Raw genomic sequence first — 13856 nt, 5'->3', positions numbered from 1 at the left:
ATAAGACAGCAACAAAATCAAAACCCTTGAACAGAGCTATGGGGCTGGGCCCAGGCCTCCAGAATCACCCTGTTGTTTGTAGAGGTCAAAGAAGGCTACAGAAGGTAGGGTTTGATAGAGGAGCCAAAGGCTGGCACGGAGAGCTGGGGAAAGCAGGAGGCACGGGCCAAGGGATCAGGAGAGCTGGGACCCCAGGAGTCTCTCAATAGCCGCATTGATGTCCCCGCCTGTGGCGATCAGGGCCTGTAGGTTAGCTTCACGGTTGACAAAGCCCATGGAATTGAGCTGCTCCAGCTGCTGCTGAAATCTTGCTTCTGGCATCGGCACCTGGAGAAGGCAGGCCTTGGCAAGTGGGCATGGACCCAATTCTAGGGCTAGCCCCTTCCTTCCTTCCTTTCTTTTTGAGAATATCTTGCTATGTAGCCCAGGCTGGCCTAGAACTTGCAATTCTCCTGTCTCAGCCTCCCGAGTGCTGGGATTGCAGCACTGTCTCCTAGAGGGACAGTTTGAATTTGAGTGTTTACACAACACCAGTAGGTCCCTAGTACCCTATGGTCAAGGGTGCTCTTGTGTCTACTTCTCTGGCCCCACCCTCAGCAGAGCCGTGTGCTTAGCATGAGGAAAGTGAACTACAAATGAAGGCCCGGGAGGCAGTCTGTCAAGAAAGCCAGCTACAGCAGGTTGGCGTCACTGCCGACCACTAGAGATACTTGCCTAGGACAACACAACCAGCCCAACAGTCAGAGCCCCTCCCAGTGCCATGCTGATGCTTCTCAGTCACAGAGTTATACTGGATGCACCTTGGAGATCAACCTGACCCAGCCCTGTCAGAGTTTACACAAATGTTTGTAGACTGGTTTCTCCAGCAGATTCACAGAGGTCATACCCCCAAGTCATTTCTGTGCCTGTGCCTACCTAAGACCTTCACCTTCATAGTCAACCAACTATGTAAGTGAGCTGCCAGACGATCTCTTTGCCCTCAGTTTCCCCATCTGTATAAACACCGACACTGAACCTCCTGAGGTCGTCGGGAAATGGTGTAGACGACGACTCTCCAGTCAGAGCATTCGGCATGCTCCCAAGCATGGGTTGAGTGTTCAATCCCTGCTCTTACCCTATTTTAAAGCTGAAGACACTGAACTTGGGGACATATGGTAATCTGCCCAAAGCTACTGAGTGGCAGATCAGAGCATGGAGCCAAGTCTAGCCTCCTGCAAACCCTGTGCAGCTGCCTCTGCTCCCCTGGCGCCCGAGGCGGCTGCCTTGTGTACCTGTGAATTTCCACTTCCAGCCAGAAGCTGGATCATCTGCTGCATGAGCTGCTGCTGGGCACTGGAACCCACTGTTGGAGGAGGCGTGCCTGGGAGGCCGGGGGAGGGCGTGGGGGCCTCGGCGACAGACCCAGAGTTGCCTGCCAGGGGTACAGGGGTCCGGGATGTCCCAAAGGAGCCAAGGCTGGAGGCAGGAAAAGAATAAGAGTCAGGAGACGGCAGTCCAGAACAGGGTGGGAAATGAACATGAAGCAACCTTAGCCTTAGGGGCTGAGGTAAGAGGACCATAAGCTTGAGGCTAGCCTGGGCTACAAAAGGGAGGTTTAATCTGGAGAAGAAACAAAAAAGGAAAAGAAAAATGAGATCCAGAAGGAAAAGCAATCAGAACAAAACAGGAAAGTGGACTCAGCCCAAGGAAAAATGGTGCAGTGGCGCGCGCGTGTGTGTGTGTATGTGTGTGTGTGTGTGAGAGAGAGAGAGAGAGAGAGACAGACAGACAGACAGACAGAGAGAACCTTAATGCCCACAACCCTCCTTACCTTGGTACCAGCCCAGGGGCTTCAGTTTGTAGGGTCTGCAGGCCCTGCTGGATCTGTAGCAAGGCCTGCATGGCCCGGGGGTTGGTGAGGATGGAGAGCGACTCTGGGTTCTGCATCTGTTGGGAAAGAGCAGGAAGAGCAAATAAGCTGCAGCCATAGCCTGTCACCTGACCCCAGGTCTCCCCTCTGCGACCCTCACTCACCTGCTGCAGGAACACAGGGAGCTGCAGGCGAAGCTGCTCCTGAAGCTGTGGATTCCCCGCAAACAGCGGGACATTCACCATCATCTGCCAGAGGGAAGGGAGTAGGGGAGGCCTGGCTCATCCTTCCCTAAGAAGCCCCCCACAGCTTCAGACCCTCTTCAGTGCTCCTGCCACTGCAAAAAATCTGACCAGCAATTTTTTTTTTTTTCCGAGACAGGGTTTCTCTGTAGCTTTGGAGCCTGTCCCGGAACTAGCTCTTATAGACCAGGCTGGTCTCGAACTCACAGAGATCCGCCTGCCTCTGCCTCCCTAGTGTTGGGATTAAAGGCGTGCGCCACCACCGCCCGGCTCTGACCAGCATTTCAAGAAATCTCAAAGTACTCCAAAAGCGCATGCGGAGCGGTGAGAAGGAACAGACATGTGTGCCCAGCAGTAACGGGCGGCACATGGTGCCTCCCGTGAGCCACGCCACCCATTCCAGTGCGGAGATCAGGAGGTGGAGTAACTGGTTTAGCTTACGGAGCTGCGAAATAGCAAAACTTGAGTATGAACCTAGACAGCCTGGCCCCGGAGTGGCAACTGTTAGGTCGCGGGGAACCCTTCCCCAGCAGCACCTCCTCTGACCAGACTCATACCTGAGCAGCAAAGTCAGGGTTCTGGGCGAGTGTCTGCATCATGCTGCGCATGTAAGGGGCTGAGATCACATTCTGCATCAGCTGGGGGTTTTCAGAGACCTGCTGGAGGAGCGCCTGCATTTCTGGGCTGTTGAACACCCCTAGAACAAAGAGGGAGAAACAAAACAGGAAGAAAGGGGTCCAAATGGAAACTAGATACCTCATTTCATCTACCTTATTCACTGAGCGGTCAGAAACAGAGAAGCTACAGTGAATAGGCATCCAAGCACATGACACAGGTCCAAGCGCTCCTGCCTCTCCTGGATCTGTCCCACCGATTTGACTAAGGGATAACTGGCTAGAAACCAAGACTGAGTTATGTTCCTCTGGACTGTACCTGCCCCAGGCTCAGAGCAGTGAGAGCCAGAAAGAACTGAACGGCGAGGACTTCTAAACCTGCCTTAGCAGCAGAGGCCCGCTTCTCAAGCCAGCCCCACTCAGGTACAGTAATGGTGTGGCTGAAGCCAGCGCAGGGATGTGGAGCTGGCTCCTATTTGGTCCTTCCCTCTCCTGGAGATGGCCCAGATCCCTCAACGCTTAGGAATAGCGTTCAAACCGAAGCACATTAAGGGGAAGGAATGCAGAGAAATCAGGGAATCTACCAAAAGCTCCCCCAGAGCCATGTGTCCTGTCCCAATGCAGAGAATTCCCTAGGGCTTAGCAGTGTGTGTCCTGTATCTGTGCATATGATAATCCTGCATATCTTTCTCTTCTAACATCACATCTGCTGTCCCTGAATGTGGTCTGATTCCTCTGCAACCCTTCCCTGAATTCCCATCTCCCATGCTGACCCATTTACCCTGGTAACGGAGGTATTCATGGAGCTGGGAGGTTGGCTTGGTTTACTCATGAGCTGTTACTTAGGTCACTACCAGGGACATGGGACATTGCCAGAACATAGCTTCCTCCTATACAGGACGGGGCCATTACCCCAGGCTGCTCAGCCCTTCTGTAGCTTTAATTCAGTCTCACCTGTTTTCAATACACTGAAGCAGTGTGAACCCCATTCAGTCCTGGGGCAGAGGGGCTGCCCTGGTGTGACCCCACTAAGCTCCTTCACCCTAAGACACCCCTGACCCCAGGCTAGCCGCATTGATCCCAAAGGGGTTCGAGACTGTCGGGTGCACCTGGCTGGTCCCCGATCCTCCGGTGCCCTCCCCACCGGACCCGGGGGCCTGGGAGGTGGGGGGCGAGGGGCTCCAGGGGTTAGGGAGGGGCTCTCGATTCTCAGTCCGAAGAGGCTGGGAAGATGTGCTGTCGGAGTTCCCGGCCAGGGAAGAGAAGGGATTGTTGCCAAACTGGGAGGAGGGAAAGGTTTTGGGTTAAGGACTGAAACAAAAGAGGGACGAAGGAGAGGCTCCCTCTCTGCTCACACGTAGCAGCCTCCCTTCCCCAGGCAAAGGAGAGACACCAGACAGCCTCCTCTGCTCTGTCCCGAAGGACGAGCTCCACTCTCATCCCAGCCTGCAGAGGGCAACTGGAGGACGCTAGTGACTGCAGCCAACGCCCGCAGGAAAAGATGCCATCGTTTCCCTTGCGTGTGCTCAGTGTGGGCCTCTGCTTTCACCTCTAGGACCCAGAGCTTCACACAAGGCTTTCCTGTGCTCTGATGAGGTATTTTTGCTTTGGAGCAGTTAAGGGGCTGAGGTAATGTCGGATTCACCTTCTCACCCTCAGCTTTGACACTAGTAACTCAGTAAGGAATGGTTAGCTTCATGGCTGCAGGCTGTCAGAACTAGCTAATGTGACCCCGAGATACCCCAGAACTCTCTTCCTCACTTCTCAGTCCCCGAGAGGCATTTGAGCTATCTAATTAAGTCATGACGGAACCCTAGGGAAGTGGAGCTCTGGCTAAGGATTCCCTTGAGGTTTTCTTCTTCCTCTGTCCCTTGGGTGAGTCCCCAGTCTGTCTCACACGCTACCAAAGACTACTCGGGATGTACTTCATCAGATGGATCCCTCCAGCAACCAGGACAGAGAGGTCTCTCTAGGGACCTGTATGCCCAGAGAGTCACGTGTGCCAAGCGGTTCTGGACCCTCCTTCACTAGCTCTGTTTCACAGAGGTTCACTTAAGACCTTGAAGCCAGGGCGCCAGCTGAGCGGCTTAGCCCCTCCCACCCGTCCTGTCATTCAGAGTGAGTCACGGGGTCTCGGCTGACAAATCTGCTGAGCTGAGGAAAGATGCTGCTGGCTTCCACAGACTAGTTAACTGGCCTCACAAACCAGGCTACTGCCATTTCAGATTTCCACTGCTGCAATCGGCATGGTCCACAACTTGTACTCCTTAACTTGTTCTGTGCTTCCTAGCACACCCACAGATTAAATCTCTTCCCTGAACCACCAGAGCAACTGCCCACTGTTTATTGAGCACCTACTGTATGCCTGGGCAGTTTATTCTATATAATATCCCCCTATACGCCAGCTCTCAAAAATGTGGCCCTATGACCCCTGTAAGGTTAGTTAGTTTTCATAACCCTACAAAGTGTTAATTTGCTCTTTTTTCCTTACCCTTATGAAAGCTGTATAGCAGGGGATGTTCAATGGAATGAATACAGACCTAACAAGCCAACTGTCCTATAGGATCAGACATTAGAGATATCTGGGGTAAGGCCACACTCTCTTCTAAGTTTGTTCTCACTCTCTCGCCTCGCCCAGACTTCGGTTTTAGTTTCTGGCAGTGAATACTGATAGGGTCCAACTCACAAAAACAAAGTTCTTCAGGGCCCTCTGTAACTTTCGTATGTTTGTTTTTTATATTCTCTTGTAGCTCAGGCTAGCCTTGAACTTTGATCCTCCTGCCTCTATCTCTAGAGTAACGGGATTACGGTTATGAATGCATCTTTTTCTTGGGGGGGGGGCAGTGTGCCCAGCAGGCCTAGCTGGCCTCAGAGCTAGTGGTGGTTTCCTTCCTCTGCCTTTGGAAGCTGGGGTTACAGGCAGTGATTTCTTTCCTCAGGTGTAAGATCTACGCTCACCTTATTCTCTAGACCAGCGTGTGAGCGCTACTGCTGTGACAGACGCCTCGGCTGTGAGAGGGAGACTCGGGGAGAGAGTACAGAAAGTCACACTGCTAGGAAGTAGAAAGAGGTCTGTGGATGCCAAATGCTTTGTTCTCTTAGCAGAACCAGTGTTTTTCCTGCTTCACTGCGTGCGCTCAGAATTAGCTGGACTGTTTATTGCCTTTCTCGACTATTCGGTTTAGTTTTGTTTTGGAGACAGGATATCATGTTTCTCAAGTGCCTTGAACCTGGTCTGTAGTTGAGGAGGCCACGGCCTCTGGGTCCTCCTGAGTGCTGGATTACAGAGACTGAGGAGGCCATGGCCTCTGGGTCGTCCTGAGTGCTGGATTACAGAGACATTACTACTATGCCTAGGATTTGTGTTGCTGGGGCTCAAACTCAGGGCCTTGTGCATGTTAGCCAGGTAATCTACCAACTGAGCTACTTTATTCATTGATTTGAGACAGAATTACATATAGTTAGGCTGGCTTTGAACTCCTGATCTCCCTAAATACCGGGACTATAGATATGGGACACCACACCTCATATTCATAGAGTTGGTTTTTTTCCCCTTTTGGTGGTGCTAGGAACTGACCCTGGGCCTCACACACTCTAGGCAAGTGCTCTACCAGTGAGCAATATTCTCCACACAGAATTTTTGTTTGTTTGTTTGTTTTGTATTTTGTTTTTCGAGACAGGGTTTCTCAGTATAGCCTTAGCTGTCCTGGAACTTGCTCAATAGACCAAGCTAGCCTCGAACTCACAGAGATCCACCTGCCTCTGCCTCCCAAGTGCGCCACCACCACCCAGCCATGAAGCATTTTTAAAAGTGCCCAATCCTGGAGATGTGTGGAGCTGGAGAGATGGCTCAGACAGTTAAGAGCAATGGATGCTCTTTCAGAGGTTCTGAGTGTGTCTCTTAGCACCGACATGGTTCAGAACCACCAGTCACTCTAGTTTCAGAGTATCTGACCCTGTCTTCCAGCCTCCACAGGCACTGCATGCAAGTAGTGCACAAATATACATGGAGGCAAAACACCAAACATATAAAATAAATACATTTTTTAAAGTATACCCTACTGACCATGATGACACATCCAACACTTGGAACACTGACTTGGGAGGATTTCAAGTTCTAGGACACCCTGAGCTCTATAGTGAAACCTTGTCTTAAAAACAAAAACAAGGTGTCAGTGAGCATTTAATTGCAGCAGAGGCAGGTGGATTTCTATGAGTCAGAGGCCAAGCTGTTTTACAGAGTTCCAGGACAGCCAGGGCTACATAAGGAGATCTGTCTCCAAAACAAGTCAGAAGCTGTAGAGACTGACCCGATGAACAGTCCTAAGTAGGCTCTGGAACCTCGTTATTAACAAGTTCCCCCAAGTGATCCTGATGAATGAAACATGGTAATAGCTGAGATACACTGTACTAGGGTTGGTTAACTCCTGAACCCAGGTCAGCCTCCCAACCTTTGAGCCTCTGGCATAAGAATTCATCAGAACAATGTCATGTCCCTTCGACACCATCGTACCTACTTTCCTAGGGACCTCTATTCATTCTGCCCTCATCGAGTTGGCCAGCGCTGGATCTGCACTTGAAAGGAAATACCTTCCAGCCCACAGGAGACTGGGCAGGTAACCTCAGAAAGCACTGGGGCCTGCTTAGCTTGGGAGTAGGGAATCCCGATCCCAGCCAGCCCTCCTGTTGCTTGCCTCCTGGCCCCACCTGTTCCCGAGCAGCTGTGAGCATGGGCTCCTGGATGTCGGTGTACATGCGGCGGAGGGCATTATATCCTCCAGGAACGCTCTCCAAATTGCTGAGGGCCCGGTCCTGGTTCCGCATCATTTCTTGCATCATGGCTGGGTTCCGAGCAAGCTCCATTGTCTGGTGAAGGGAAAAATATGAGATGGACCCTGGAACCAGAGGAACACCAAGCTAGGAAAAGGGACCTGAGGAGCAGTTCTACATGAGGGATGTGGGAACCACCCAACAGCGGCAGGAAGTACAGCAAACCAGATCCCCTCCTTCCTGTAATCTGGACTCCACCTGCGCTTTTTCAAATTGAGGGATGATGTTCCTAGACACGGTTAGGCAGCATTTTCCTTCTCTCAGGCTCAGAGGGTCCACAGAGTTGCCAGAGAGTATAAGAAAACGAGGATATGAAGGAGCCCAGGTTTTTTTCCCTGCCTAACTGGACCTATTCCATTGTGGTGACTCAAAACCGCTTACTGGACGAGAGATTCTAGGGTAAGGGATTTGATCCGTGAGGCTAGCTCCATCAGTCCAGGAAGGTACTGCAGAGACTGGAGTGGATCTCGGGAGAAGATGGCAGTCCAAAGAACAGGAATAAGAAGTAGCTTGCCGGCTTCATCATGACATCACCAAGGCTTGACAATGACAGAACTAACTAACCTAGAACCGGTCACATCATCCTCACAATGACCATCCCAGGTGAGTAAGTATTCCTGCCCATCTTTTATAGATATGAAAATGGGGTCAGAGAGGATCACAAACCTGCTGTCTCCTAACACAGAAGCTAACCACGCACAGGTTTCTAGGCCAGGGCTCACCAAAACCACACTATGAGTATTGGTAAATCAAACTGTGTAGGGAAAGGATTCAGGCCGAATACGCTTAACCCCACCTCTCACTCGTCAGCCAAACTGACCCCTCTGCAACACTGAGGATGAGGGCTCTCTGCAGTGGCTGGCAGTGGCACTTCAGCCTCAGGGCTGTCACGGTGAAGCCAGCAAGCTCCTTATACCTGTACCTTGGACTGCCATCTTCTCCTCAAACCTGTAGGAACACCTCTAAGACACCTTTCTAGGTTGATAAACCTAGCCTCACAGGACTCTGATCTCATCCTATAATTTATCATCCCATAAGAATCTATTGTGGAACAGGTACAGTTCTAGGCAGGAAAAAAATACCAAATGATCAAAAAGTCCTTACACCATTAAAATTTATCCAAATTGGGGCTATCTCGCACTAAATGATAAATGGTTTGAGCTCCCTTATCCAGGGTTCTGAGCTCTGCACTCCCACCCCGCCCTTCATAGCCAGTGCTCAGTGGCCCAGGTTTTGTTGGTTGGGCTTGTGGCAGCTCTAGGGGCCTTTTCACCCAGGGACTAATCCTGAGCCCTGCACCCCAGCTGGCTGCCCGAGTCACTGGAATTCCCTACCTCTCTTCTCCCTGTTTGTCCAACTATTACCTCTCTCACGTCTCAGCTCCCCCTCCCCAGTAAACCTCTCGCACGAACTCTGTTGTTCCTGGTGTGTTCTCTCAGGCACACCTTGGCAGGGCCCCCCAAAAGGTACCCGTTTTGCCTCTTTTACTAACTAGGCTCTCCCAGCGTTTAGTCCAGCCATGCTGTGATCCTCCAACAGATCCTTTCTCCCGGTTTGTCTTCCCTGTCTGCTCTTCCACCGTACCTTGCTGAGATCATAACCGTTTGCTCTACTAGCCTTGATCCAGCCTCCCCAGTGGAAGCCACGGTCCTGATTACCCATTTCATTTCACTGTTATGAATAGGTATTAGAAAGAACAAACAAACAAACAAAAACCAAAAGAGGCTGAGAATCTTCCCTAAACCTTCATACAGGAACTGGTGAAAATGGCTTTTAAAGATTTTTTTGTTTGTTTGTTTTGGTTTTGTCTTGTTTTAAGACAGGGTTTCTCTGTAGCTTTGGAGCCTGTCCTGGAACTCTCTCTGTAGGCCACAAAACTCACAGAGATCTGCCTGCCTCTGCTTCCCAACTGCTGGGATTAAAGGTGTGCACCACCACCTCCCTGTGGCATTTAAGGTTTTTAACACCCGAGAGGAAGCAGCTGAGTCTTTCTGGCTGGCTTGGCTGCAACAGAAGGCTGTATGCCAAGCTCAAGCCTAGGAAACTGCCCTGAGGCCATCGGCATTCCCACAAAGGTAACAGGGAAAGTCCACAAGGCTCTGCCACTGGGGACCAGCCAAAGTCAACTCCTCTAGTGGCCTGCTTCAAATGCGGTCAGGAAGGGCACTGGTCCCATTGCTGCCCCAACCCTCGGCCAATGGCCCTGTCTGCTGGCAGCCCAGCCACTAGAAGCCACTTGTCCTCTATGCCACTCCATGGAGGCCCAGACCCACCAGCACAGGCACCTGAGACCCTTCCAGCCTTTGAGCTCCTCAGCCTGGCAGAGGACTCCCATCACCTTGGCCGAGCCCAGAGTGATGCTCCAGGTAGCAGGAAGTCATCGCCTTCCTGTTGAAAATGGGGCAACCTTTTCTTTACTGACATCTCACTCAAGTCCCAGTTCCCCTGACAGTTTCTGTCACAGGGTGGGGAGAGGAGGGGACCTCCTCCTTTCTGCCTAAGACCATGCCACTTCCCTGCATTCTTGCAGGGTTCTTCTCACACCCCCGTTTGTCTGGTGCTATCCACAGTCGCTTTGGGGCCAACCTCTCCTTGGTCCCACACTCTTTTCTGACTCCCAGCTTCTTCTTCCCTTAACTGCCTCAAGGGTTCCCTGTTCCTTTCCTCCTGATAGCCCCTCCCACTCCTGCCCAGAAGCTGTGGAGGCCTTATGCCTGGTCTCCTAAACCAACCCCTCACAGACCTCCAACTCACCCTCTTTGTTGATAGAAGTTCTCATTTATTAATTCTTTTATACATTTATTTATTATGTACACAGTGTTCTTTCTACTGTGGTTGCTGGGAATTGAACTCAGGACCTCTGGAAGTTTTCTTATAGACAGATCAGAAAACTGCCAGGCGGCTTATGTGGTGGTCACTTCTACTAAAACAGTTGAAGCAATGCACCTGCCAGTGGGGACCTCTTCCCAAGAGTCCAAATTAATTGCCTTGACGAGAACGCTCCAAATAGCTAAGGGTCAATGGGCTTACATCAACACTGACTCTAAATATGCTTTTTAATAGCCCATGCCCATTCTCTACTTTGGAAGGGAAGGGGCTTCCTCGCTACCAAGGGCACTCCCATTGTCAACTGACCCCCTATAGCAAGCTCTTGAACCCTCCAGCTCCCTGGCAGAGGTAGCCATAATCTACTGCTTGGGGAAACCAATCCCCCAAGGACCCAGTGGTCTGTGGCAATACCAGACTGACTTAGTGGCCTGGAGACTAGATCCACAGGACACATTTTGTTTTGATACCTTCCTATCAGCCCTGCTACCAGCCAGAGACGGACAACTCCTGAATAAAGGGGCCACACAGACAGAGGACGGACGGTTCTACTTAAATAGCCATCTCATCCTTCCCCAGGACCAGGTGCTCTCCATCTCAGACCTTCAGCAAACCTTACATACAGGACCCAAGGCTTTTTTCCTCTTCTTAGAGCCCCTCTTTGACCCCACCCATTTTTGAGCTCATATTTTACAGGTCCACTCCTCTTACAAAGTGTGCTGAGGCCAACCCACAGGGCCCCTCCCTCCAGACACACCAGCCCTTGCACCAGCTCCAAGGATCCCAACCAGGCAAGGATTGACTTCATCCACATGCTCACTCATAAAAACTCCACATCTCCTAATTCTTGTTGGTGCCTTTACAGGATGGATAGAGGCGTTCCCCACCTCCAGGGAAACAGCAAATTTGGTGGCTCAGGTTCTCCACAAACACATCATCCCTGAGTTGGGTGTGCCAGAGACCATCCAAACAGACAACGGCTCAGCTTTCACTTCCAGGATCAGTCATCAAGCTAGTGCCTGAAACTCACAGCATCTCCCAGAAACTCCACATCCCCCACCACCCACAATCCCCGGGAAAGGCTGAGAGGGCCAAGGGACTCATCGAACAACTCACCAAAGTCTCTGTTGAACTCCGGTTGTCTTGGCCCACCTCCGGGTCACCCCATGCTCTCTTACAGGCCTAGGCCATTTTGAGCTCCTTTATGGAAGGCCATTCCTCCTCAACCAGCACCTCCCAACCTACCTCTCCCTCCTAAGGTCCCTCCTCAGCTCACGTGCTGACAGCTATCTCCCTGCCCCCAAGCCAACTGCCCTGAGCCCGCCCGTGCCTCTCTCCCTGGAACCTGCTACTGCTCAAGCAGTTACCCCCTAACTCTCTAGAGCCCCCGGTGGGCGGGACCCTAACAGTTATCCTCACCTCCTTCAGCTGCCAAGCTCCTGGGACATCAGTGCTGGTGCCACCTCTCCAGGGTGCAGTAAGCACCTACGCAGGATCAACAGTCTGTCCAGGAACTGGGACCCTACACCCTCCGTTTTACAGAATGTCCCAGTGAGGAGCCATGATGGTCACCCTACCTGCTCTTGTGTCTTGCTCATTCATCTTTATCTCTGGGTTATATTTTTTCCCTCAAAATGTCCATGCCTTTTTAACCCAAAGTTATAGCCTTTGCTATGACACCAAGCTGTTTTGCACCAAGCTCATTTTCCTGGGGAAAGAGTGCTGCTACTGTATCCACAAATCTGACCTGGCGGAAACTGGTACTGAGTCACTCCACCAACACAACCAGGGCACATCTCCATTCAGCTCTTTCTGACAATCTCCATCTTCCCATGGCTAGCCCCATTTAGAGGGCTGGTGGGAATAATCTGTCATTTCTTTTCTCCTAGCAACTCGCCTTCTCTGCTTCCTTGGGTGTCCAGAGTGGTGGTTAGCCAATGCGTCTTCACCCGTAACTCCCACTGAACACAAGCCCACTGACTCTGCCCCCCAAACTGTCCCATATTAACAGGAAACAGGCAGACAGAACTGGTGCCCATATACCCAAAGACGTTGAGATGTTCGGCTGGAACCTCCGGCTCACTCCTGCTTGATCCAGAAAGCCTCTCCTCTCTCTCCAAACCCCACCACTCAGAGAATCTCCAACAAAGAAAAGGCACTAAAAAGCAGTTCTGCACTCTTGGTGGCTGCAGCAGCTCCTCCCCTGGAGTCGCCAGGAGCCGAGACCCTGCCTAATGGTCAGCTTTTGACCGTACTGGGCACACACCCCGCTTGTGGAGGACACAGCGGCACCCTTCGCCTACAGGGTAGATAAGCTCCCTGCTGTAGTTCAGCTGTGTGACTTCTCCGGCTCTTCTCTGGAGCTGAAGGGCTCACCTAGGAGCTGCTTTGCTCCAATATACCTGTTCTTTTACTTTTTCAATTTGGCTTGATCTGGTTTATTGCATTGGCGGAGAAACCTACTAATATGGTGTTACCTGCATATCTGTCCCACTTCATTTAGAGACAAGGAGCTCCTGGCCTGTATCTGTTCATCGCTGTCTCAAGTATGCAAAGATACAGAATGAGCTGAATGAAGAAACAGGGACCCAGAACAGAGGACCCCAGATTCCTCCCTCAGGCCTTGTCACACCCACCTGTCTCATGAGCTCGGGGTTGTTGAGCATGTGGCTGATCTCAGGGTTCCTCTCCATCAGCTGTTGCATCTGGGGGTTAGCCATGATCATGTGGCGCATCAGGTCAGGGTTTGACATCATATCCTGGACCAAGGGGTTCTCCATGATCTGTGTCAGCATCTCAGGGTTGGACATGAGCTGTCTCTGCATCTGTTGCTGTAGCTCCATGAAGTTGGCAGAACCCAGGCCCAGACTGCCTAGGCCAAGGATGCCCCCAAAGCCAGCTGTGGGAAGGAGTAGGGTCAGTGTCCAGATTTAGCAGGGCCTGGGAATCCGGGATAGGCCCTCATTGCTTCTCACAGGTCCCTCTTGCAGCCACACCACAGCTCCAGCAAAGAAACCTCTCTAAAGGCAGAGGTCAGGCTGAACATCACAATCCACAGGTAGAAATGAAGCAGCCACCTGCCTTTCTCTTCTCTGCTCTTCACCAGGACTCTCACCCCATCTCTCCTTTTGCTGCTAAAATCCTGGAAACCATCGTAAACTGATCCCCTACCCCCAGGCTTGGCATAAGCACCCCCGTGGGAGTAGGAGCAGGGACCATTGTGCACTCCCACTCCCCTCTCCAATAAATACAAGCTGTGCTCTCCTCCCTAAAGGCTTACAGAGAATCGATGCAGTGGCACTTGGGGGCCCCTCTGCAGCCACTGGAGAGGGTCCTCCTCCATTGCCAGAATCTGAAGTGGCATTGCCAGAGCCGCAGGGCTGGGTGGGGGCAGCAGGGGAGGCAGGCGTGGTGGAGGGTGCAGAAGCAGAGTCGGGAGTGGATGGGGGAGAAGCAGGAGTGGCCACTGGATCTTGAGCCCTGAGGAGAAACAAC

General features: G+C 51.8%; 1 protein-coding gene across 2 annotated transcripts in view; it reads right to left on the bottom strand.

The window, feature by feature from the left end:
- The window catches only part of Ubqln4 (ubiquilin 4), a 28280-nt gene that overhangs the window by 8574 nt on the left and 5850 nt on the right, over positions 1–13856 (bottom strand). The window contains exons 3-11 of one of the 2 annotated variants that reach the window (XM_050166464.1): positions 13642–13841; positions 12998–13260; positions 7413–7571; positions 3762–3985; positions 2649–2790; positions 2014–2097; positions 1811–1926; positions 1272–1455; positions 7–327 (exon numbers count right to left, since the gene is read on the bottom strand). In XM_050166464.1, coding sequence (XP_050022421.1) covers positions 175–327; positions 1272–1455; positions 1811–1926; positions 2014–2097; positions 2649–2790; positions 3762–3985; positions 7413–7571; positions 12998–13260; positions 13642–13841 — 1525 coding nt within the window. In that variant the 3' untranslated portion in view covers positions 7–174. Of the gene's footprint in view, positions 1–6; positions 328–1271; positions 1456–1810; positions 1927–2013; positions 2098–2648; positions 2791–3761; positions 3986–7412; positions 7572–12997; positions 13261–13641; positions 13842–13856 lie in introns of those variants that run through there. The other variant, XM_050166465.1, reaches the window with a different exon arrangement.

This window comes from Alexandromys fortis, unplaced genomic scaffold (assembly GCF_014885135.2).
Source record: "Alexandromys fortis isolate MF-2015 unplaced genomic scaffold, M_Fortis_MF-2015_v1.1 scaffold_152, whole genome shotgun sequence".
NCBI classification, from domain to species: domain Eukaryota; kingdom Metazoa; phylum Chordata; class Mammalia; order Rodentia; family Cricetidae; genus Alexandromys; species Alexandromys fortis.
This window is presented reverse-complemented; position numbering and strand designations above follow the sequence as displayed.